The 27,670-nt window shown below is 29.4% G+C and overlaps 1 protein-coding gene and 1 long non-coding RNA gene across 4 annotated transcripts in view; both read right to left on the bottom strand.

The window, feature by feature from the left end:
• LOC132736655 (uncharacterized) overlaps positions 1-27,670 on the bottom strand; it is an 80,069-nt gene that overhangs the window by 42,647 nt on the left and 9,752 nt on the right. For 2 of the 3 annotated variants that reach the window (XM_060723844.1, XM_060723842.1), the window contains exons 3-4: positions 987-1,040; positions 197-349 (exon numbers count right to left, since the gene is read on the bottom strand). In XM_060723844.1, coding sequence (XP_060579827.1) covers positions 197-349; positions 987-1,040 — 207 coding nt within the window. Of the gene's footprint in view, positions 1-196; positions 350-986; positions 1,041-6,118; positions 6,179-6,703; positions 6,772-27,670 lie in introns of those variants that run through there. The other variant, XM_060723843.1, reaches the window with a different exon arrangement.
• Positions 25,508-27,547, bottom strand: LOC132736656 (uncharacterized). The gene is made up of 4 exons (XR_009626607.1): positions 27,421-27,547; positions 27,012-27,122; positions 26,370-26,557; positions 25,508-25,600 (listed from the first exon to the last, which is right to left on the bottom strand). It is a non-coding gene; the product is annotated as an uncharacterized LOC132736656 (long non-coding RNA).

Genomic DNA, 27,670 nt, shown 5'->3' on the forward strand with positions numbered 1-27,670 from the left:
TATTGTACTATAATATATCATTAATTTTATAAATTCAGTTTCTACTAATTTAAGGCAATCAAAATTAATGAAATATAATAGTATATCAAAATCAACATAATGTGACGGGAATGTGACATTAGAACATAAAACACGACTTAAGCAATATATATATAATCATTAACATAAACAAAACAGATGAAAGAAACACAAGTACCTGGGCAGGACCCTAGCTTGGGTTTCAAAATATCCCATGGAAGATTTGAACAGACTACATTGAGCCCTGATTTACAACATGTTTCCAAGAGTTTTCCATATGTTGGTGTGCAAGTTAGGTAACACGATGCAAACTGTTCTAATGAAATATTAGCTGAAATGATTAAAAAAAAGTTAAAATACTTTACCGTTATTTATATTTTGACGTTATAAAAAGTCGAATCACAGAGAAATGTATGGAAATAGATATTTAAGAAAATAACTTTGAACGCACCCTCTCGCAGTTTTTATTCTGATACTTTATAAACGGTTGGAAGTCGTAGTGTTATCAATGAAATATCAGATTTATTATGATTTTAAAATGGTTTGCGCTATGAAGTGTAATCTGAGTTGATCTTAAATGTTGAATTATCTTAATGAATTTTCGCTTTACGCAGTGCTGTCCATGAACAGGCTCAATCAAACCGAGCATTTAATATTTACAATTTTACCGTTTTTGACGTAAAGGTCCTTTATGGATTTATTCCTCTTTACCTTAAGTTATTGCTAATGGATTTGAAAACATTGTAGACAGATAGATAAAACAGTACTTGTTAAAAAGTGTGACTTTCTTCATAGTAATAATAATAATAATAATAATAATAATAATGATAATAATAATAATAATAATAATAATAATAATAATAATAGAGTTTAGAAAATCTAAATGATAATGTAATAGATTTCTTTTATTTATCACTAAGAAATGAAAAAAGTATGTATTTGAAGAAATATATAAAGAAGTAACTTGCATGGTACAGCATTTCCATCCAGCAGAAAACGTTTGTTAGCTGACGGAGAGTCATCTGCAACAGAATACATTGTTTTGAGCGCCATGCTGTGCTAACATGTCCAGGGACAAATAAACAAATCTATATCAGTTATGTACATTTATCGAAAATATCAGTATTACTCAGTATATGTCATATTTTAGCAGACATATTTGTATCATGTTAACATAGATTACACATGTTAGTGACATTATGCAAACATATTTGCTTGTTGTCTTGTTGAATTTAAATACAAATATGTTTCAAGAGATTGATAATAAACCAAAAACTGACATTGTTAGTTTTTATAACTTTTGTGTAGTAAGCAATAAAATTGATGTAAGGTTTCTTTAAATGTATCATTCACACTAAAATAGGAGTAATGTAGCATAAAGTAAAAAAATAGTTCATTATAAATCGAAATATCTGAATTTTGCACAATTGTTAGTTTTTATAACTTTTGTGTAGTAAGCAATACAATTGATGTAAGGTTTTTTTAATTTTATCATTTACTCTAGAATAGGAATAATGTAGCATTAAGTAAAAATAGTTCATTATAAATTGAAATATCTGAATTTTGCACAATTTTATAATTATATTTTTAAAGATAGTTTAACACGTTTAAAAGTTTAACAATACGATACATGTACATATCAAAATAATTGATGAATTGATTTTAAAGTAATACGTATACATAAAAAGAATTTGTTTCGATAAGTTTCTAGTATATTTTTCATAAAAACTGAATAGATAAATGTGTTGACGATGTCCAACAACTATTTAACACTGCATGTACATTAACATTCGAAAAAATAAAACAAAATAAAATCAATGGTAAAGAGAAAAATTGGAAACCATGGTTTAATAGAAATTGTAAATCAATGAGAAATAAATATCATATAGCAAAAAGAATATATAATAAAAGTAAAACAGATAGAAATAAGTCAATGATTAAAAATATTAGTAAAGAATATAAACAGAGTATACATAATGCTTACAGATATCACAGGAATACTAGAATAGACAAACTTAGAAACCTTAAAGGCACAAACCCAAAAGAATATTGGAAAATAATAAACTCTTTAGATAAATCCAAAAAACAAAGCTCAGCAAATTTACAAGACCTATATGAATTTTTTAAGAAAGTGAATGAAGGTGACCAAAACCTAACTGAAAATGATGAACAAGATATCCAAATTGAAATTAATGAAGAAATAAATAACGAAATCACAGAAGATGAAATAATGAAAGCCGTTAAAACACTAAAAAACAATAAAAGCCCTGGAATTGACAAAATACTAAACGAACATATAAAAGTTACCCTTGAAAAAATGCTCCCTATATATAAAAAATTGTTTAATATAATATTTAACTCTGGTTGCATTCCATCAGTTTGGACAAAAGGTATTATTCTTCCAATATATAAAAATAAAGGCAATGAAAATCTTCCCGAAAACTACAGGCCAATAACATTACTAAGCTGCCTAGGAAAATTATTTACAGCCATTTTAAATAACAGAATCACAAAGTATACTGACGAAAATGACATAATCAAAAATTGCCAGGCAGGATTCAGAAAAAAACCACTCCACTGTAGATAACCTATTTATATTGCAAAGTTTAATAGATATTTTAAGGACCCAAAAAAAGAAAATTTATTGTGCATTTATTGACTTTAAACAAGCTTTCGATACTGTTTGGCGACAAGGATTGTGGAAAAAACTGATAAAATATAACGTAAATGGGAAATTTCTAAAAATAATTAAAAGTATGTATGAAAATATAAAATCTTGTATTAAAACATCCCAAGGTATGTCTGAATTTTTCCCAAGTTTGATTGGGGTCCGGCAAGGAGAAAATTTATCCCCCATACTATTTTCAATTTACCTGAATGACCTTGACTCCTTTTTATCGGAAAATAATGCACAGGGAGTAACCTGCAACATTGACAATGAACAAGACATATCAATAATTTACCTAAAACTATCTGTTATACTATATGCTGATGATACAGTTTTGATGAGTGATAATGAAACAGGCCTACAACAAGAGTTAAAAATATTTGAACAATACTGTACAAATTGGAAACTAACAGTAAATACATCCAAAACTAAAATAGTTATTTTCGGATCAAGACTAAGAAACAATATTCCAAAATTTAAATTTAACAATGATGAATTAGAAATAGAAAATGAATATAAATATCTGGGACTATACTTATCAAAAACTTGTAACTATAAGAAAACTAAAGAACACATAGCTAAACAAGCAACTAAAGCAATGTACATGTTACTAAAGAAAATTAGACATTTAGATTTATCTTTTGACATACAAATAGACTTATTTAATAAAACCATTAGGCCAATCCTACTTTATGGTAGTGAATTATTTGGTTTCAGCAACATGAACACTCTGGAAAAAGTACAATTGAAATTTTTTAAACACATCCTCAATTTAAAAATGTCAACACCATCCTATATGATTTATAGTGAACTTGGAATAATTCCTCTAAAGGAAGAAGCAAAAATTAGAATGATATCATACTGGTGTAGATTAAAAAGTAATATTAATGATACCAACAATAAACTATCTACTAAATTATATAAAATTCTACTAGCCCTCAAAAACCAAAGAAGAGTCAAATCGAAGTGGTTAGACTATATTCAAAGTCTAATAGAAACAAACGGTTTTAACAATATATGGTTGAACCAAGACAGCGTCAATCTTAAATGGTTCTCACTCGCTTTCAAAAGAAACATTATAGATCAATATTTCCAAACCTGGAGCTCAACAGTTAATAACTCCACAAATTTCATGTATAAAACAATTAAGCATAACATACAACTAAATAAATACTTTACAATAATCCCAAACTATTACTGTCAAATAATAACACGATTCCGCACAAGAAACCACAAATGTCCCATTGAGGTGGGTCGCTATCATAATATACCAATTAATGAAAGAATTTGCTCCCTATGTAATCACGGAATTGGGGACGAATATCATTATATTTTAGAATGCCATCACTTTAATGATAGTAGAATTAAGTTTATAAAGCCCTACTACTACAACAACCACAATAACTCAAATTTGACCAACTTTTCAATACTGAAAATAAAATAGAGCTAATTAAACTGAGTAAATTTATTGCAATTATCACCAAAACAGTAAAAACTTATTACACATGAAGTTTGATAATTACAACTAAATCAAATTAAGACATAAGATATGTAATACAAATAGGAAAATAAAAATAAACCATTTTATATGTACTTATTTCATACCCAATCAGTAAGATCAAAGAAACTAACATATTACTATATATAAATAATACATGAAGTATATGTATGTACTATATTATACATCAACATGTCAAATGTACTGTACAATATATGATGTAAAGTTATAAATTGTATTAACATTATTAACTTACATATATATGTATAATATTAAGATTGAAAACTCAATTTATAGACCTATGTATCCATTAAGCTGATTCAGATGTACATTTATATTGTTTTCTTTTTGCCTTATTGCTATTTTACTGCATTTGCAGTATATTCTTTACACATACATTATTATTACTAATTAATTATTTTTTATTTTTTTTTTGCACATAAGGATGTATGTTTTTTGTATTTTTTGTTTGTTTGTTTGTTTATTTTTTCTATTATTAATAGATCTAGTTTTTGTTTATTTATTTATTTATTTTTTTACTCTTTATTGTTTAACATCCTTAACATTTATCTATTATTATTATCTCATAATGAGACATATTGTGCGAAACATTAATGAATAAATGAATAATTGAGTAAATGAATGAATAAATAAATAAACAATTTTAATTTTACATAATCATATCAATGTATGTGTTCATTTAATGTATATTTTTGCTATTGAGATTGTTCCTTACTTCAATACTGTATATACATAAATAAACCAGACAGTAGGTACTGTAAGTTGGTAAAATATTTGAAGGATGATGCTAAATTTTTCGGAAAATCTTTTTATAATAGAACAATTCAAACACATGGAATCATTTTGCATAATGCTGTAACATTTTTTATGCACTCTATTGTAACTACTGTATTGTTCTAACTTCTAAGTAAATAAATATTATGACTAACTTAGAAAATATTTATACAATTCTTTACCATTTAATTTTCCATAATACTTCGGATATATATTTTTTTGCTGTCACTAACATGCATTTATATTGTACAGGACAAAGTTTGTTTAAAAACTTGAAGGAAATATTCATTTTCAATGTTAACAAATATTTACTGTAGTTTGGAAAATGCATTTCAATTGAAAATTCGCGCTCACTAGATTTAAAATCCATATTGTTGACAAGACAACTGCCAGTTCAGCAGCCCTTCAAATTTCGCTTTCGTTTAAAGGACTGTACATAGTGGCCTGTTCACCAAATTGGACGGCATGCACAATCCCTATACGTGTAAACAACTCAACAAAAATAATAAATAAAAATAAAATTCACTTACATATTTCTACAGTTGTTATGCATGCCAACAGGAGATTGTGAGCATCTTATAATCGGACCCTCTTATAAATAATCCATCAAATAAATTTCAAAATGACACAGTTCACTGATTCACATTTATTCCAAAAATGAATTATTGCCAGGATCCACAGACCGCAGACAACATTTAATAACCCAGTACGAAGATGTCAACTTCTACCCTTAATCAGATTACGTGTGATTAAGTCCGAGACAGACAAAATCCATGTTTTCCATGATATTAACCTCATCCTGACACAATGACACAATTTCTGCATAACCTGACTGACCTAAATGACATAATTAATGGGTTTACACGGTGTGTAAATCAATCGACCAATCAAATAACCTGATTAAAATATCTACAGACCGGGTCGCGCATTATTAAAATCCATGAGTATGACTAGAATGGACTGGTATCAATATCATTAATTACGGAATAGATTTTTTTTTTCACTTTCGTATAAATTCCTTCAAGATCTTAAATAAAAGTTGTCCTCTGTGATTACGTGTATTATTAGAATTTGTTCTCATGTCTATGTATATTACATACTGAGATATATTTAATAAAACTTGAAACACATATATTGACCTTTAGATCCTGAAGTATCGCATGCATAAGTCGCTAGTAGTGTCACAAACACAAGTAAACCTTAAAAAGACAATCATTTACGTCAAAACCTGTTAAAGGCATTTATTTGCGTCCATGAATGCTATACTGATAAAAATGAATTAATTTTAGACATTACAAACAAACACCCTAGGGTAATTATTCAATGTGATCAAAATCACGTTCAAAGAAATTTTATAACCCTAACGAAAGAGTCATTAAAATACATGGTTTTTGAATATGAAATAATTCTTATGCCACCCTGAAGAAGTTCAAGCTGCAAGTTTGACCTATTAGTATTATTGCCAAAATCGGAAAGGAGGGTTTTCCTTCGGAAGTATTATTCGCAACAAAAATACATGAAAATTACAGACTCAGTTTGATAGAGGGATAATGAAAATTGCATCATCCCTCAAGTTCGCTTGCACCGGTTTGAGCTATACTCAATTTCAATTTTCAACATTTAAAAGTGTTGGAATCAATGATCCTGAAGGTAAAGAAAAATATAATAACACTAATGTTGACCAAAAATGTATAAGTGAATATAGAATGAAGTATTTAAATTACCTGCGCTCTCTCTTAACATTATCATCTTTCTGAAGACCTACTAAAAGCATGTATAACCATTGTTCATCTAGGACAAACGCTATAATCGTAAGAAATTAAACACGAACTATTGATAACTTTATCAGTTTATTATCGGCTCAAATATTTACAATAGCGGGTCGTCTCTAAAATGGACTATTTTCTAGGGCATAGTTTTAAGTATTCCTATATAATTCGGACAGAACATATTTTGTCTTACAAAGTACATAATACGAATTCAATATAATTATACCAATTGCCAAAAGATCAGAGGGGAACAGATGGTTCAACTATACGGCACATGAGCACATGTTTAGAAACTGTTATAAGATACCAAAAATTGAAAAGAAAATTTCTGAGTAATAAAAATGATCGCATTTATCACGTATAGTGGGTCTTTAAGGAAGAGCAATTAGGTATTACGTACCTTAGTATAATCCTTTTGTTGATTGGATGAGTTTGTAAATTCGACAAAATTTACATGTGTATGAATAAAACACAATATGAGAATATGTTAAATGAAACAGTGGGCTATCCGTTCGTTCTTTCAACTTATGACAATTCTGCAATTGACCTTTTGGTACGATTACAAAGCATAAAAGTAATTTTAAAGAACGCTTAATGAAGTATTATATTGTATTCTCATCATTCATCTTTTATTCTCTTTCTTTCTGTTCACATTATTAAGCCATACTTGAGATGTGCATCTCTCTTTTTTATTTCCTTCTCCAAAGTAATTAATTCATGTGTGATTTAAGCCAGTGCTAGTGGGCGGGAACGTTCTTAAGGGAATTTTTCTCCCTTTTTTTGATATCCTTTAGGCTACGTTCTTTTCCAGTTTAGTTTTAGTAGATATTGAAAAAATGTCAAACAAATATATAAAAGATGCCCTTTGAACAAACTAAAATTAAAGAAACTAAATTTTTCGTAAGATGGGGCTTTTCATTGAAGCCTAGCTCATGGAATTTGTTAAGGAACCAAAATGATTTATTTGCAATAGAAAGCCCCGATAATCCTGTCAGTCCTGAACACGTACTTTTGTAAGTATTGTAAGTATATTTATAGGAAGACTTGATAAATATTCAAGAGTTGTTTGATATTACTTCTTACACCGTGTTATGAAGACTTAATCAAATCCTGATATTGCATAACAGAAACTGTTACATTGCTGTAACTATCCTCAATATTAGCAATTTAGAATAAACGTTACTATCTTTAAATTAACAAGTGACAATATCATTACGTTGTGATGCTACGGTTGTGATAGGATACATGTAAGAACTTATATTATATTGAGTGTATATAAATAGATTCCGGAAATCAGGTCCGTGTCGTTTGGTCTGATATAAACGGTAAAAAGGATTATATAGTTCGTGTCTATCAGCGAGATATATATAAGAACAGCCGTTTAAACATATCAAACAAAACAATAACGCTGAAGAAGCAATATAATGCATTCGAGAAAGTAATGCGCTTTAAACATTTTTTCCAGATTTCTTTATGACAAGTCAAACAAAACAATAACACCGAACAAGCGATATACTGCATACAAGAAAGCAATACGTTTAAACATTCTTCCCAATTCTTTACCAAAATAATAACAATTATTACAGAATTTCAATTAAACACGAATTGGCTCAAAATTGTTTCCCTTTTCTTTCGTCTCTGAAAAATATATAGTAATATATAGTAGTTATAAAATATAATAAAGATAATTGTGAAATTTGTTTTGAAAACTACACATAGAAATACACATTTAATATTGGCACTCATTCACACACTTACTCAACTTACCAATTCACTCACCCACCAATTCCCTCACCCACTCACTCACTCAGTGAAATATATCTTTTTATTTATTTTAAAGAAGCAGAAAACGTCTTCACAAAAGAGATACAACTTAAAACCAATTGTGTTGTATTGAAATCAAATGTTTAAAAATATAGTTTTCCAGCAAAATCCAGTTAAAAACACAGTAGGAAATTGTTAATATAAGGATATAAATAGAAGAGATAAATACTGAATCGGCTGTTAAACATCTTAAGATAGTTAGAAAGGTTCAGAACATATGATTTTGTTGTTATATCATATCAGAATTATATATATTTTGCCCATTGTTGATTAAAATAATATTCCAGTGAAATAACCGTTTATATGGTTTTGCAACTTACGACTGGCTTGCAGTTGGATCCAGTGTACGGATAGCCATTTACTTCGCACTTGTTTTCACAATATTTTCCACAAAGCTCACGAAGATCAGGGTCATTACAAATACAGATTTCATTCTGGAGCTGTTCACAAATCACCTCTGAAGTCACAGGGTCTCCACATGTATTCAACTGTACATCCACAGGTTTGTCTGTAAGTAAAAAAAATTAATTGATAAACTTTGTTATTACAGTTGGTTTATGTTTACTGTCAGGAAAAGGCCGACAAAAATAACACTAAATGCATCTGCCTTTAAAATAAACAAATTTTAATCCGGTAAACACTAATTTTCAGTTTTAATTCTTTAATTAATGTGAACAGCAAATAAATAACATGACGAGAGAAGATACGACTTTATCACATGCCTTTAAGTGAAATTATATTTTGAAAATTCCACAGTGAAGATAATAAATATAATTTTCACAGGACCCGGACTATATCTGAATATCGATGATTTAACTCTTTGAAATATACTTTGATATAACATATAAAACAAACACATATCCTCAATGTAATAATTGATGTCTCAGAAATGAAACGTAATAATTAAAAACATGGAATACCTAAAATAAATAAAAATGGCGATATTGATTTGTTGTATAAAATTTTCCGTATAAAACAATTCACTTTTATTGCATTTATGATATTAGTAGGTTATTAAATATCTTTTATATTATAATATTTATTATTAGTTACAATACAATTACTAATATCATCAATGGAACTTATTCATGTTGGCCCTTGTGACGTAACTTACGGGCACATTTTCCACATGTTTTTCTGCAATACTGAACAGCATATTCTTCCCTGCCACAATACACTTTTTGTGCTCCTTGTGAAGAGCAGTTTAGGTAATCCCAGCATGAGTCTAAAATAAAGGGAACATTTCTTATATTTTATAGATGTTTTAGTCAACAAGTACACCGCGTATGGTTACGAGTAATCAACGAATAATATTTGGCATAAAGGTTTCACCATTATATCAACATTTCTTCCCCAATATATTTGTATAGCTTTTTTTGAAACAAATTAACAAAAAAAAAAAAAAAAAAAAAAAAACAAGGACAAAATACAAGATCTAAATTTTTTATTTCATATTGTGCGTTTTACGTCGGAAATATTAAAGGACTAACCACACAATCCGCACGACCTACGACACAGTTTCCAGGCATCTTTTCTTTCCTTACATACTTCAGTCAGTATATCTGGGATGGTACAGCCAATAGCTCTCGGATCATCTTGACATGGATCTAACAAGACAAGAAATCGCATAAGATACTATCAGGGAGTGGACACACGTGATATTTGATGAACGTGCATAAACTTAGCATGCTTACAATAGCAGTGATTCAGATGTATTTTTCCTCTCTTCTTTAATTTCTTTTTAATGTGGGTCGGATTTTCTTTAGTAAACATTAGAGGCAGAGAATTACAAACCCTTTTGATAATTCTTAATTTAGAATCACTTAGTTTGCTTCTGACCTTTTCCAAATAACTTGGAATTTTTGGTCCTAAAAAAATACTCGCTAAGCATGCGAGTGGTCTGGAGTTTGAATCCCGGTCCAGCCATCTGTTTTTTAGGTCGGTTTTAGTGATGCTAATATTTTCTGTAAAGACATTAGTCAGAAAACACTATTGTTATGATATTAAGCAATCTATTTAACAAATGCACAAAATTGTACGTTTATGAACAAAAGATACTCATCCCAAGCAAAATTCTGTATTGGCAAAAAACCATGGCGGGAAAAGTGTTATATATTTTCTTGTTTCTATGTCTCTTCAGATGATTAAGTTAAGGCTAATAGTTGTAAAAGACAACCTAATTGGTTTAATCTAAAGGATAGATTTGTCATTTTTTAATCTGTGAAAAGATATTAGGTTGACATACACATATTTAAAACGCAAAAAAGTGAAAAGCAATTATATTGTGACTTAAAGTCGCAATTGTTATAATAAAGCTCTGAAAAGAAAATGAAAATATATAATGCATATGACAATATCCTTAACAGAAAAGGTAAACCATCGCCGACTCTGACACTGACGATCTGGCCATATCATATCAACACCTTCAACTAATTGTCCAGAAAAATGGAGCTAATAATTCCCCAATGTAAGCCATAATGTTTAAAACTTAGGCAAATTTGCAGAATGGTTTGGTATGGCACTTAAATGAAGAAGTGTATCTTCCCTGTGGATAATTATTATTTAAGCATGAAAAATATATAAAGCTGATAAATTTTTTGTTATTGCAAAGTACTAGGATTACATAAAATTTATTCAAATCTATAAACACCTATAACTGACTTTGTTGTTACAATGGCACAGTATCTAAAATCAAAATTTATCCTCATGTATATCAAATGTTTATATTAACCTGTTAATCAATGTTAATTTTCAACCTGTTATCTAATTTTCTTCACAATATACTTTTCAGATGAATTGTCACTACTTTTGCAAGTAAGTTTAATATATAATTGATATAACCCAAATTTTACCAGAAAATCGTTTGTAATTAGAATTTAGATGTTTCGAAATTTAGAGTTATGAATTATATAGTAAACAGAAATTTGGTGATCCTGAAAATGTTTCAGATTCAAGAAGTTTCTTAATTTGAGAAGTTCAGAAACTTGGAAGTTAAGTGAAAATAAAATTACATTATCAAATTGAAAAAAATCGTCGTTTTTATTGAAATGATTACATATGATTAAATTTTCAAATAATCATTTAAAAAATAAATGTCGTGCGATATCTCGAAAATTATGAAGGTATTGAAAGAAAAACAATATTCCCTTTCGTGCCCATTAGTTTCCGTATCCTTAAAAGTGGATCTGACAAACTATTTTCTTTTGTTTTTGTATACATTGCTTGCAATGTATGCAGAGTTAAAAGCTATATCTCAGAAATAGATACAGGTTAATGCGTTACTGAACAACAGAAACTAGTTCTTAATTCTGCAGTAGCGTTACATTCCGACTACACATCATTAAAATAGTGTTTGCAAAGTTGTTTAAATGTTCAAAATCGTTCATTTTCATGAAGTAATAGACTCTTCATTCCTTTAAAAACAAAAAATAACAGTTCATTGATAAAATCGTAGTTTATACCTACGCGTTAAACTTCGCATATACGCATGCGCTTGCTAGCATGAATGAATACATCGTAAATATAGTAAAGTCGTCAGAATTATATAAATGGGACGAAACATCTCAGATAGATATTGAATCAAATAACATTCCTGATTTACATTTTATTTTATGCAATAAAATTGCCCTAAAATGTTTTACAAAATGAGTATGGAGCTCTGTAACGAAATTTACCAGCGTATACCGGAAAATGTTTGTTTTTATAAAAAAACTTGCAATTATCGTGGCTTCGAAAAATAGAAATTTCGTAAGCTATTCTTTTGAGTACCTTTTTTACACATGATTTTCCTTTCACCTTTGTACGCCTTAGATTTTTGAAAAGAAATATGTTTCGCAATTCAGCGAAGATTGCCTGATTCAGTACGGGTAAAAATAAAGATTCGGCCGCTCGACCGTTCGACCCATAACAATTCGTCGAACTTGGGATATTGACGATTAAGCCAGAGCACGGAGCTAAATATAGGCATATGTGGCCAGATTTGACGATAAGAAATATTAAATCATTTGAAACTAACTGTAAATAAGTGTAAGCATTAAGAAATAAATACAATAAATTTATGTTTAGAAAATCGGAATTATTTTAATCTGCTTATATTAATGGGTGTATGGAATTACCGAAAAACACCGAAAAACCGAAAAACACCAAAAAATACCGAAAAACACTCAAAATACAAAGAAATATTAAGGCTGTGATTAAATTCAGCAATATAAACAATTTTTGATGGTTATTTGATGAAATGGGTTTTTGATGGTTATTTGATTTATTGTTTGACTCTAATAATCAATTACTGACAGTTTTAAAGGAAAGTTTGCATGTTCCGTGAAGCGCACTTTTAATTTAGGCTAATTGATTTTGATTTGGCCGTTATATAGATTAATATAAATCCGTGATATTTATGATTATTTATTCCATGTGTTTAATTAACAAAAATGATTCAATGAATTACTTTCATACAAATAAAACAACAAATCATAAGCACAAAAAACACGACGTTAATTATAACTTAAATATTTATTATTATTTAATCATAAATATAACTTTTCATACGCATATACAACGGATGTACTTTGAATAATTATGCGTCATGTAACTTTGACACTTTTATCAAGATGACAACGCTTGTATTTCCATCGTATTCTTTTTTTTTTGACAAAATGGTGGAGCATTAAAAGTGGACAAATGCGGATTCTTGGATAAAATACCGATTTAAAGATACAAAATAATATACACATTTTCGACATTCATATAATTTTGAAAAAATGCCGTACGGCTAGACAATACAATGTGCCCTGGCTAGCCGTACGTGACTCACATACGGCTAGACCTTTTGGCTAGCCGTACGGGCCCGTACGGCTAGCCACTTCCTTTGATGAAATGGGTTCAATAATATCAGTTTTAAATCGATGATATATACAATTGGTATAATTCCAACAAAATAAGTTTTATCTCCTTTTTTCTATCCTTTAAATGATTAAAATTTTCTTTCTTTTTGCAACCAGTGTAAATTAGAGAATGATTCTATTCTGTATTTAATGCAATATGAAAGTGTTTTTCGGCAAAGTAACAGTCTAGCGTAAAAAAAACATGGAAAAGCCGAAAAACACATTTCTACGGGCGTTTAAATAGTCGTAGTTAAAACAAGAGCCGCTATTATTTTTTTCAACCTTTTGAATGAATAACTATTACTTTCTTTTGTTACTGGGCAATGGAAAATGTCAGTGATATTATTTTTATAAATACGGTATGAAAGTGTTTTTCGGATACGTAACGGTCTAGCGTCAAAAACATGGAAAGCCCCCCAAAAAATAAACACACACACATTTTACTGGCGATGAAATGGACATTTTTAAAATAACTATTAAATAAATTGTTCAACTGTCTAAATGAATGATTATAACATTATATTTGTAAGCAAAGTAAAATATCAGTAATATTTTTGTAATAAACATTGTATGAAAGTGTTTTGGCTATGTTACTGCCTAGCGTCAAAACATAGAAAAGCAAAAAGAAAAAAAAAACAACAACAATCAACACATTTTACTTGCAATAAAATAAATATTTTTAAAAAAGTGCTGCTAAATACATTTTTCAACCGTTTAAATGAATAACTATTACATAAAATTCATTACCTTTGTAAAATGTCAGTTATTTTTTTGTAATAAGTACAGTATGAAAAAGTCAGTGGTGAAACTTATAGGTTGGCTAAGGGTGAGGTTTTAGATTGTTGAATTTCGGCCATCCATCTTATGTCAAGTCTGGTCTGTCCACATTTAGCATCGTCGGATAGTCCCACGGCCGAACCATTTACATTTATCAGTTATGTCATGTTAAATGTTAATCAACCATGTGTATCCGACGATGACATTATAGTTGTTAACAATCTGCTGGTCATTTAGTTTTTTAACACTCTTATGGTCAAACTTTTGTCCAAATTGTCACACAACATCGTAAGAATGTGTGTGACAGGTTTTGCTCGAGTTTGAACATGGATCACCTTGGTTGAAAATCAGAGGTAGGTCACAGTAGCCAAAGAATAGAAAAACTGTTTTAGCTCAATGGTTTATCTTAAGTTAAGAAGTTTGTAACACAGCCTGATAATGGAACCCTTGTTAACTTGCTGTCAAGTATAAATGAATTTCTTGGAAAGGTTGTATATGAAGACTATATGTATCAATTATTGAATAATGAAAATATTACAGTACATTTGAATTGTTTTGATTATAGATTTCATTTTTATTAATAAACGATAAAGTAATGCATTTGAAAATTAATGTGTAGAGATTAGTACAACACATCTGAATATATGTATTAATGCACCAAAGTACAGTACATAGACGTACTATAATTTGGTAATTAAGTCTTGTAGGATGATTCAATTAATTGACTTTGTATAGAGTTCAAGCCAGATCATGGCTATTGGATAGCATCACTGGAGACTCAATATGACTGTTTCAATATATTATACTGCAGTCCATTTAACGGGTGTTTCAAAAAATGATTTCTTTATTGCTCATCTATCAGCTTGCCTAGCAATACACAGATGGAACATCACATCTTCCTTGTCTCATAAATAATTTTGGAAGAAAAAAGCCTTGGTGCATGTGAGTCATTTGTTAGGGACATTGACCTTGGTCAGAAGATGACCCCTATTGTTTTCGCGGTCAGTGATTAAAATCAACATGGCTTTGATGACAAAAATTGATTATATTATCAAGCAATGTATACTTCAGTACTTTCAGTGCTTTGATTGTGCAAAGTTTGAGCTGGGCGCGTTTACGTTAAAAGGTCAAACATTAAATGGTGGAGGAGAGTTTTAGTTTGTGAAAGGAAACCGAGTACAAAAGAAAATAAGATACCACAAGGTGGGTTTTATCCCATGATATGATCTCTTCGAAGAAAAGTTAGTATTATGTCGATGAAATAAATTTTAGAACTTAGTGACACCTGAAAGCTTCTATTTTAAACTGTACACACTTTATATATTAGACGTTCGATTTGAATTCGTTAAAAATATTTATCGCATAAAATATAAAAAGAAGCATATACATGAAATAAGTACATAGGGCATTCTACAAAATTACAAACATTTGAACAGTTGTCACCATTCAATACAACGCCTATTTACTGCAAAAGAAATACTTTAAAAGATCACGTAATTAATTAATGATAAAGGTTAATATTGGTTTTAAATTACGATCATCATTAACTATGATGTAAATCGTTTTATGTTTATCAGTTACACAAATCAAACATACAAAACAGAATAAATGATGTGGTCTAAAGGCTACCTGTTTGTGCTGTTGAAGGTTGCCTTGTGGTAGCTTGCGGAGTGGTAGTTCTTTTAAAGAATGCTGAAAGAAGAAATAAATGCATCTTTCTTCTAAAGCATTGTATTCCTATATATTCATATCAGATAACCTGCCGTAACTGCCTATAACAAGAGAAAAAAAATAAAATGTTGAAACAAACATTATTGCTTTTCAGAGGTATAATATACCTTAAAAGATTTTGTTTGAACATCTAAACTATGTTTAACGACAAAATTAATAAATTTTCATTCTACGTATATTACAACTTTTTAGAGGATCGACCAAAAGATAATGAATACAATGCTATTTTATTGTAAATGAAATTCTAAAACATATATTTATAGACATAGCTTATCACTCTATAAACATTCAAATGTAAAATTTAAATATTTTCACTATAGTATTTTCTGTCCGAAAATATTTACAAACCCTTCGAGGATTGATCTTCCAAATAAAATACTGTTGAATTACTTTAAACAGTGTACATTTATAAATTTCATTTATATCGTGTGTTATTCCTCACTGAAAATTCAAATATAAGAACTTTTACTAAAAACTTTTTTCATGATTTTATCATCGAGTGTTAAAACATCACATCTGATTTTAACAATTTTCAACATTTTTGTCATGAATGATAACATTTCCAGTGATTAAATAATACTTATTCACATAGATCAATAAAGATGTTGTCACCTGGACATGAAGTTTCTGTGCACAAACCAACGTTGTATTGTTTTCCACCTTGACTTTGTTCACATTCATTATTATTGCCAGTCGAACAGTTCCTTTCTCGTCTTTGGAAACATGCACCTTGTTGTTGTTGACAAATCCAACTTCCCCATGGTAACCAGTAAGGTTGCTGGGGAGTTGTAGGTGTTGGTTGTGGTAATGATGACGTCATACGTAGTGTGGATTTGGTGTATCTAGTTGTAACTGTTCCAGTTTGTATAGGTATTGTTGCAGGTGTTCTTAATGACGTCATTTGTGAAGATGTCGAATGACCAGACGCTAGATATAAAAAGAAGTATTTAAGAATAAATTTATCACAAGAATATAAAAGGATATTATACATATTTCAGTAACAATATATTTATTGAAATATGGAAGAACAATATGAAGTAATATAAAATATAATTTACATTGGTCATTTGAAATTACATATTGAAATCAATTAATCAGACAAGCCACACAAACACGAACATTTAGTAATTTAATTTAATTGCAAACGTTTCGGCTATATGCCTTCATCAGTGCAAAACATAATAAAATTACCGGAAGCGACGTCATAACGAAACACGCGTTAAACGCGCGAAAAACGTTATGGCGTTTAGCGGCAAAACTATGATAACATGTAGAAACAAATATTTATGCTATAAATAAAGCTGGTACATGAGTTAAAATGGATCAACAGTGATACAGATGTCTATTAGACAGTGTTAATAAAAATAAGATAATAGACAAACATATTAATATTCATGTAACCTATTATAAATCAAACAATACTTTATTATTTAGTCCATTTGGAATCATAGTATTTAATTTATGGATCCAAAAAGATTCTTTACATAACCGGTCCATGTTGTTGTCTATAATTTCTATAGGTAAAAATGAAAAATCTGACAATGAACACTTATTATCGTTTGATCCGAAATGGATCGCAACATGTGAAACTGGATTAACGTCACAATTTCTTATATCAAATCTATGTTTATTCATTCTGCATGATACATTTTGATTAGTCTGACCTACGTATTGCTTTTTACAGCCTTTACATGTAATGAGGTAAATTACATTACGCGTAGTACAATTAACATCATTGTGTAAATCAAAAGAACTACCTGTTATGCTGCTATTAAATTGGGAACCAACAATTATATTGTTACAATGTGACATCTACTTCGTAAACATTGGCTAGATAAAAATGTGCGATCAAGTAAAGCACTTCTCATAAGATAATCTCGAATGTTTTTAGGACGTCTATATGCTAAAATATAATTTAAAATTTTAATTTTTTTTTTTTTTTTTTTTTTTTTTTTTTTTATATTGAAATCAAGGAATCTTGGTTATTCTAACATTAAATGTAAATGATAGTTCCTGCCATTCTAAAATAGAATGTTAAGGATAGTTCTAAAATAAAATGTACATGATATTTCTTGTCACAATTAAATAAAATGTAAAGGATAGTTCTAAAATAAAACGAACAAGATAGTTTTTCTTTAATTTCTAGTAACATTGCAGAGATATAACCATACTTCCTCACAGAAAACATTTTACACTGCATTTATATCTCATTTTACTTTCTTCTGAACGGAGCGGTTTATTGTTCATAAGAACTCATTAAGTTTATTTTATACAATAACTAGTGTTCAAATACCATTAATAACGTTCACTATCCTGTAAATTTACTAAGTTTACATAAAAATATCAGAAACCACACCAACATTTAACAATATAGGTACATCATGTTCCCTTATGTTATAATGTTATAATTTCAGAATTTATTATCCTTTTATTTGTATTTGAAATACTACATAATTATGTGATTTCTTAAAATTTTTACTGTCAGATAAAAGTTATCCTATTTGGAAGAAACATCAATATCAATATGCATTTTATCTTATTTCTATGTTTACAAAATGGATTTATACGTACAAGAAATTATTATCTTATTGTTATCGAAAATTTGAAATAGCATATTTAAATTGTTCTATTGGTATGAATAGTTTAAATATGGGTTCAGACCCACAAACATTCACAACACTAATGTGATATGGGGTTATGAACCACTTTTAGGTTTATCTCTAGAGAAGTTATCAAAATCGTTTCTTTCTGTTTGTGAAACCAATGCCGGTTATCAAAGTTGCTACAGTGTTGTATTCTTTCTTTTCTATCATAACTGTTTGCATAAAATAAAAGATAAAACGTTCATCGATAGTCTTTTAAATTGCCTACCATTATTGTTTTTCTTCCTATTTCTAATATTGCATATGTGATTCTTCGTTATTATGTTATTGGTATGCACACATTGCTTACATTTCTATATGTGTTGAAAACTAAGTAATAACATATGAATGTTACCAGTTTTACTGCTGCCAAGTATCTTTCTAAAAGGTAGTTTTTGGTTTGATTCGTATTTGCAAAAGCTTTTGCTTTAATGGAACAAAAATTATTGTTTCATTTGCAAAATCATTGTTAAAAAATGAGCTATTTCTAATATACGGTATACAAATAAAGTCAGCTGTAGGAATAAAAATAACTTTTGTCTTACTTCGTGTTGTCGTAGCTGTAGTGTGTGCTATCTTTGTTGAAGAGAAATCTAAAAAAAATGAAGAAGTGCATAAAAAATTGTGCGCAAGAACTCTTGGAAGACCAGTATTGAAGAAAGTAACTTCCATCTATTTGTCAATTGTTAATATCTCAGTCATTCTGTTTCAGTCGAGTTATTTTAATCATTAAAATGCAGTTACAAATATGTGTATATTTCAATTTATCTCAGGTATCTTATTCTTTCATTATATATGTTTTCTTTTGTAGGTTTGTTTGTAAATTTACGTATTTTGTTATAATATGTACATTCTTGTCAATTAAAATTTAAAATTTTATTTTAGCCGAGAAAATATATCGTACTCATATAGTGTATCATATCTTTAATGATACACACATTGAAAGTCTTGCAAAAACACTTGACTAAATTGATGAAATTAATTTAAAATATAGAATTATGTGTAATATTTAGAGTACTATGAATCGCATTACACCAAGTTTTATATTCAATTACATTTTCATCAGAATGATTACAAGAAAATGAAAACCTGGACATGTAGATTCCGAGCAAAGTCTTACGATGGTGGCCATTTCATCAGGCTGAGATTCGCAATCTTTGTCTACTCCCGTTGAACATTTTCTTTCCCGGGTCTGAAAGCAGATTGATCCTTGATGTCCGCATGTCCATGTTCCCCACGACGACCAGTAAGGTTGAGGAAGGGTACTTGGTTTTGTTGTTCTAATAGTTGACAGTTCAGCTGTAGGATTTAAATTTGTTGTAAAAAGTTTAAAAAATAGTAAAGACACATTCACTTCCCTTTGGAATTTTTGCTTTATAGAGGTTTTTCAAATAAATTGATATTCTTTTCTTCAAAACACTTATAAAACGATGTATGCAAAATTTCTGTCGAAAATCTTCATTACTTATAAATTTAAATAATCCTTATTATATTTGACAATATCTTTATAAAAAGAAGGTGTGTTGTAAATCTTAAAACAATTGATTAAAAAAACTTATAAATACATCGGCATGATCCTAATTGATATTTTAATATTTCCCATGGCAAATTTGTACAAATCGCATCTAATCCAGTTTGGCAGCATGCCTCTGTAAGTTTTTCGAAACCAACAACACAAGTGAGAAAGCATGCAGCAAACTGTTCCAGGGACAACCATGCTGTAATATTAACATAAGTTCTCAATACGATTTAAAAACCGTCCGTTATTTATATCTTATTTTATGTCTACATTTAGTTTGTCAGGCATCTGTCAACAGCCACATAAATGTCTTCTCGATCGATCGATCAACTTTGTTTCGAAATATAAACAATAAGTTATATGACTGTGTAGGCCCGGTTTGATTGAGTCTGTTCATGGACGGTACTACAAAGTGCAAGCTACCGTCTACGCCCCTAGCAACCGCAGAAGCAGAGTTCAAAATTTAAATTTGAAATGGTATAATTTTAAATTTAGAAACATTCGCAGATGTGTCCATATGGCGTTATTATGGAACCTTCGTAAAGAGGCGTATGGTCCCCGAGTAGAAGAATGCTTTCCCCTAAAAGAGTTATCAAAGGGCAGAACTAAACAAAATGGAATTTTGAAAAGGGACATTATTCTGCAGAATAAAAACAACCTTAGCCGGTGCTTAAGAAGGTACGTGACTAGCACTGAACTATAAGACTCAATACTATAGCATTATATTTTAACAAAATCAATTCGAGAAAAAATTGTGTTAATGGGCCCGACTTTTAAGATAACATTTATTACCTTGCCTGTCTTGAAAAATTTAAACATATACCTGAAGTGGTCGGACTTTTTGATAATCCTGAAGAAAAGAAAAAATATAATAAGGAACTATATTCGGTTGAATTTTTTTTACCATTATTATTGCAATTATGTGTATAACATGCAAAGCACAAAATAATTGTAAATGTAGAAATGACTATTTGCAAACTGTTTTAAAGAAAATGTTTTTCAAAAATCATATATTACTATATTATACTATTTATAAATTCAGTTTTTACTAATTTAAGGTAATCAAAAATAATGAATACAATAGTATATCAAAATCAACATAATGTGACAAGAATGTGACATTAGAACATATAACACGACTAAAACGATATATCTAATCTTTAACATAAACAAAACAGATGAAAGAAAGACAAGTACCTGGGCAGGACCCTAGCTTGGGTTTTAAAATATCCCATGGCAGATTTGAACAGACCACACTGAGACCTGATTTACAACATGTTTCCAAGAGTTTCCCATATGTTGGTGTACAAGTTAGGTAACACGATGCAAACTGTTCTAATGAAATATTAGCTGAAATGAATATAAAAAAGTTAAAATACTATAACATTATTTATATTTTGACGTTATAAAAAGTCGGGCCACAGAGAAATGCATGGAAATAGATGATTAAGAAAATAACTTTGAACGCACCCTCTCGCGATTCTATAGGTGAAGTAATGTAAAAGAAATGTCAGGTTTATTCATGTTTTAAAATGGTTTGCGGTATGAATCTTAATCTGAGATGATCTTAAATGTTGAATTATCTTAATCTCGCATAATACAGTGCTGTCCATGAACAGGTTCAATCAAACCGAGCATTTAACATTAACATTTTTAATTTAACCGTTTTTGACGTAAAGGTCCTTTATGGATTCATTTTTCTTTATCTTAAGTTATTGCTAATGGATTTGAAAACATTATGGACTGATAAATTAAACAATACGTATTTCAATAGTGTGACTTACTTCATAATAATAAAGTTTAGAAGATCTAAATGATAATGTAATTGATTGCTTTTATTTATCACTTAAAAATAGAAGAAAAGTGTATTTTTGAAGAAATATATAACGAGTTAACTTGCAAGGTACAGCATTTCCATCCAGCAGAAATCGTTTGTTAGCTGACAGAGAGTAATCTGCAACAAAATAAATTGTTTTGGCGTCATGGTGTGCTTACATGTCCAGGGACAAATAAAAAAAACTCCATATTAAACATGTGCATTTATTGAAAATATCAGTTTAAATCAGTATGTCAAATTTTAGCAGACATTTGCGTTTCATGTCAACATAGAGTACACATTTTAGTGACGTTATCCTAATATTCTTGCTTGCTTTCTTGTTTTTGAATTACAAATATATTATAAGATGTTGACAATTATTTTGATTGACAAGAAACTGATAATCATAAGTTTTTTTATTATAACCTATAAAATTGAAAACAATTATGGCAAGATGTAAAGTTTCTTTGGTATTATCATTTACACTAGAATAGGGCTAATGTAGCATTAAGTAAATATAATTCAGTATAAATTGAAATATCTGATTTTTTAAAGATAGTTAAGCACGTTTATAAAGATTCAAAAGTTTAACAACGCGCTAACATTTCAGGGATACATAAAAAATTATTCAATATTTGATGAATAAATTATTAACTAATATGTTTACATAAATCGAATTTGTTTCACGAGTTTCCAGTATATTTTTCATAAAAACGAACACATATCTTAACCTTTAGATCCAGATGGGTGGCATGCATAGGTTGCTAGTAGTATCGCAAAGGCAAGTAAACCTGAAAAAGACAATAATATACGTTAAAACCTTAAACAGACATTTATTTACGTCTATGAATGATAAACTTATAAAAATAAATTAATTTTAGACATTACACCCACAACACCCTAGGATAATTATTCAATGTGATTAAAATCATGTTCAAAACATATTATAACCCTAACAAAAGAGTCATAAAATACATATTTTTCAATATGAAATAATTTGTATGCCACTTTGGAGAAGCGAGCTGCAAGTTGGACATATTAGTATTATTACCAAAATCTGAAAGGAGGGTGATCCCTCGGAAGTATTTTTATTCGCAACAAAATTACATAAAAATTAGTCAGTTTGATAGAGGGATAATAAAAATTGCATCATCAATTATCCTGAAAGTAAAGAAAAAATATAATAACACTGATGTTGACCATAAATGTATGAGAGAATATAAAATCAAGTATTTAAATTACCTGCGCTCTCTCTTAACATTGTTATCTTTCTGAAAGACCTACTAACAACCTGTATAACCATTGTTCATCTAGGACAAACGCTATATAATCGCAAGACATTAAACACGAACTGCTGATAACTTTAACAGTTTCTTATCAGCATAAATATTTGCAAATATGAGTCGTCTCTACGATGGACTGTTTTGTAGGGCATAGTTTTGATATTCCCATATAATCCGGACATGACATCTTTTGTCTTACAAAGTTCTTCAACATATAGTTCGAATAAATAAGAATTATCAGAAAATTACAAATTATTTAAGACTCATTATGGCCCTTGAAATGTCAGGCATGCATCTGATAAATTACATGTTTCAATAATGGTTTAAAATCATATAAGATTAATTGAAACTGTTAAAAGTAGAAATGAACGTAATGCTGTAATGTGTAATAAATGAAGTGAAATGTTAATAAAATAGTATTTTCATGCAAAATACTAATTCACTATAATTGTTATTATTATATCATACCAGTTGCCAAAAGATCAAAGGGGAACAGAAAGTTCAACTATGTGGCAAATGAACAAATTTTTGGAAACTGTTATAAGATACCGAACATAAAACATTAAACGTTAAACAAGGTCAAGAAGGAAAGTCGGCTTTCAATGAACGCAACTCCCACACGACCAAGCACCATGAACCAGTGGATAGGAGCCGAGGAAGACCCTCAAACAAAAACAGGACAGGACACAAGGCAGAACACGGACAGACTTATCACTAAAATTATAAATAATTTGCAACTGATTAGGAATTGAAAGAGAAAAAATAAATGATTGAATTATAGGAAATAATATTTAACTGATAAGGAATTCAAAGAAAACAAATAAATGATTAAATGATAGGCCCACAAAGTCAAAGGGCACAGGGAAAGGGGACAGGAGACCCGGGGAAGGGGAGGGGGTAAATTTAAGAAATAAGACTAGGGGCAAAAGGGAAGATACTTACCGTAAACGAGAAAACAACAAGCAGAAGTGTCACCAAAACAGTATGAAACAACATAAACAAACATCTGAGGAACACAAAGGGAACAGTCATCAGCACAAGTACTGCTGAGGAGTTTAAACCGGTTAATGGTGAAACCAAACCTAAAGTTTCTTGGTAATAAAATTTTTGCATTTATGAGGCATAGTGGGTCTTAAAGGAAAAACAAGTAGGTATTACGTACCTTTATAATTATACTCCTTTTGTTGATTGGATGAGTTTGTAAATTCGATGAAATGTACATGTGTATGAAGAAAACACAAAATGGGATTATATTAATTAAAGCTGTGGGCATTCTTTTCATTCTTTCAACCAGAAAATTATGAGAATTCAGAAATTGACCTTTTGGTACGATTCAATGGGGTATTTATTAAAGAAATGTAAATGAATATTGTAGGTAAAATTACGATTTTCATCATTCTTGTTTTATTCTTTTTGAGATGTGCATTTTTCTCCTTTATTGCCCACTCCAAAGTAATTCCAGGTCTGATTTTACTTAAGCCAGTGCAAGTGGGCGGGAACGTTCTCAAGGGAATTTTTCTCCCTATTTGATATCCCTGGGGCTACGTTCCTTTCCATTTTAGTTTTAGTACTAATATTAAAATGTCAAACAAATGTATAAAAGCTGCCCTTTGAACAAATTAAAATTAAGATCGTAAGATAGGGCTTTTCTGGAAAGCCTAGCTCATGGAATTTGTTTGAGAATCGAAAATCTATGTAGTTAATATGATAGCAAATAAATAGTATATTTTTGAATTAACAACTTATATATTACAGTTTGATTATATTATATCCAGCTTTTTGGAAATGAAATACTTTTAATTCCAAGAGAACATTTATCTTCTGTATATTGTATATATTATAAAATTATGTCTTAATTTATATAAACGCATTTATGTTTTTCAGAACATTAATATAAATTGTAAGGTAAAATAGTGGATGAATCCCCGACCCTAGTTTACCTATTATGGGGACAATAAACGGAGTAACCCCTTGGGCTTCAAAAAAGCTAAATATTAGCAAATTAGAATAGAACGTTACTATGTTTAAATTAAACGTTACTACGTTTAAATTAACAAGTGGCAATATTACTGAGTTGTGATGCTGTGGTTTTGATAGGATATATTATATTGAATGTATATAATCAGATTCCGGAAATCAGGGTTTTGTTGTTTGATACGATATAAACGGTAAGGAAGTTTATATAGTCCGTGTCTATAACTTAAGCAAGAGATATATAAGAACAGCCGTTTAAACATGTCGAACAAAACAATAACGCTGAACAAGCAATATAACGCAAAGTAATGCGCTTTATACATTCTTCCAAAATAATTACAGTTATTACAGAATTTCAATTAAATACGACTTGGTTCAAAACTGTTTCCCTTTTCTTTCGTCTCTGAAAAAATATAGTAATATATAGTAGTTATAAAATATAATAAAGATAATTGTGAAATTTGTTTTGAAAACTACAAATAGAAATATACATTTAATTCTAAGTATGCTTATTGAGATGTCGCTAAAATTAAATGTAAAATATTACCAAAGATGCATAAACATTTACACTATATAACAAATAATATCAAATAATATTTTGACATGTAAAAGACTGATGTCATACTTTAACATGACGTTCTTCAGCAGTTATCAGTTCACTATATAACAACCATTAAACAGTACGATTGAAATGATAACTATAACTTTATTCTAGATAAAAGATTAAGTTATATTTCATTCCTGAACACTAGCTTTAATATTGGCACTCATTCACACACTTACTCTACTTACCAATTCACTCACCCACCAATTCCCTCATCCACTCACTCACTCACTCAGTGAAATATATCTTTTTATTTATTTTAAAGAAGCAGAAAACGTCTTCACAAAAGAGATACAAATTAAAACCAGTTATGTTGTTTTTAAATCAAATGTTTAAAATTATAGTTTTCCAGCAAAGTCCAGTTAAAAACACAGTAGGAAATTGATAATATAAGGATATAAAAAGAAGAGACAAATACTGAATCGGCTGTAAAACATCTTAAGATAGTTAGAAAGGTTCAGAACATATGATATTTTGTAATGTCATATCAGAATTATATATATTTTGCCCATTGTTGATTAAAATAATATTCCACTGAATAAACCGTTTATATGGTTTTGCAACTTACGGCTGGCTTGCAGTTGGATCCAGTGTACGGATAGCCATATACTTCGCACTTGTTTTCACAATATTTGCCACAAAGCGCACGAAGATCGGGGTCATTACAAATACAGGTTACATTCTGGAGTTGCTCACAAATTATCTCTGAAGTCACAGGGTCTCCACATTTATTCAACTGTACATCCACAGGTTTGTCTGTTTGTGTAATAATTTAATTGATTAACTTTGTTATTACAATTGGTTTATGGTTAGTGTCAGGAAAAGGCCGGAAAGAATAACCCTGAATGCAACTGCCTTTAAAATAAACAAATTTTAGTCTGGTTAACACTAATTTTCAGTTTTAATTCTTTAACGTGAACAGCAAATGAATGACATGAAGCGAGAAGATACGACTTTATCACATGCCTTTTAGTGAAATTATATTTTCAAAATTCCACATTGAAGATAATAAATATTATTTTCACAGAAGCCGAACTATTATTTGTTGTATAAAATTTTCCGCATAAAATAATTTACTATTATTGCATTTATGATATTAGTAGGTTATTAAGTGCCCTTTATATTTTAATCATTATCACTATTTATAATACAATTATTATTATTATCATCAATGGAACATATTCATGTTGGCATTTATGACGTCACTTACGGGCACATTTTCCACATGTTTTTCTACAATACTGAACAGCATATTCTTCCCTGCCACAATACACTCTCTGTGCCCCTAGTGAAGAGCAGTCTAGATAATCCCAGCATGAGTCTACAATAACGGGAAAATTTGTTATATTTTAAAGATGTTTTAGTCAACAAGTGCACCATTTATATGTACAAGAAATTAATAAATAATATTTGGTACGAAGGTTGAACCATTTTATCAACATTCTTTATCTCCAATATTTTTTTATAGCTTTTTTAAAACAAATTAAAAAAAAAAAAAAAAAACTAAAAAAAAAAAAAAAAAAAAAAAAAAACTAAAAAAAAAACAAGATTTAAATGTTAAATTTCATATTGTGCGTTTTACGTCTCATGAAATTTAACGGAAATATTAAAGGACCAACCACACAAGCCACACGACCTACGACAAAGTTTCCAGGCGGCTGTGTTTTCCTTACAAGTTTCAATTAATATTTCTGGGATGGTACAGCCAAGAGATGTCGGATTATCTTGACATGGATCTAACAAAACAAGAAATTGCATTAGATACTATTAGAGAGTTGAAACACGTAATATTTAAAAAAAGTGCATAGAGTGAAGCATGCTTACAATAGCAGTGATTCAGATGTGTGTTTCTTCTCTTCATTAATTTTT

Source organism: Ruditapes philippinarum, unplaced genomic scaffold (assembly GCF_026571515.1).
Source record: "Ruditapes philippinarum isolate M1 unplaced genomic scaffold, ASM2657151v2 ctg4184_1_1_1_1, whole genome shotgun sequence".
In the NCBI taxonomy this organism is placed as follows: domain Eukaryota; kingdom Metazoa; phylum Mollusca; class Bivalvia; order Venerida; family Veneridae; genus Ruditapes; species Ruditapes philippinarum.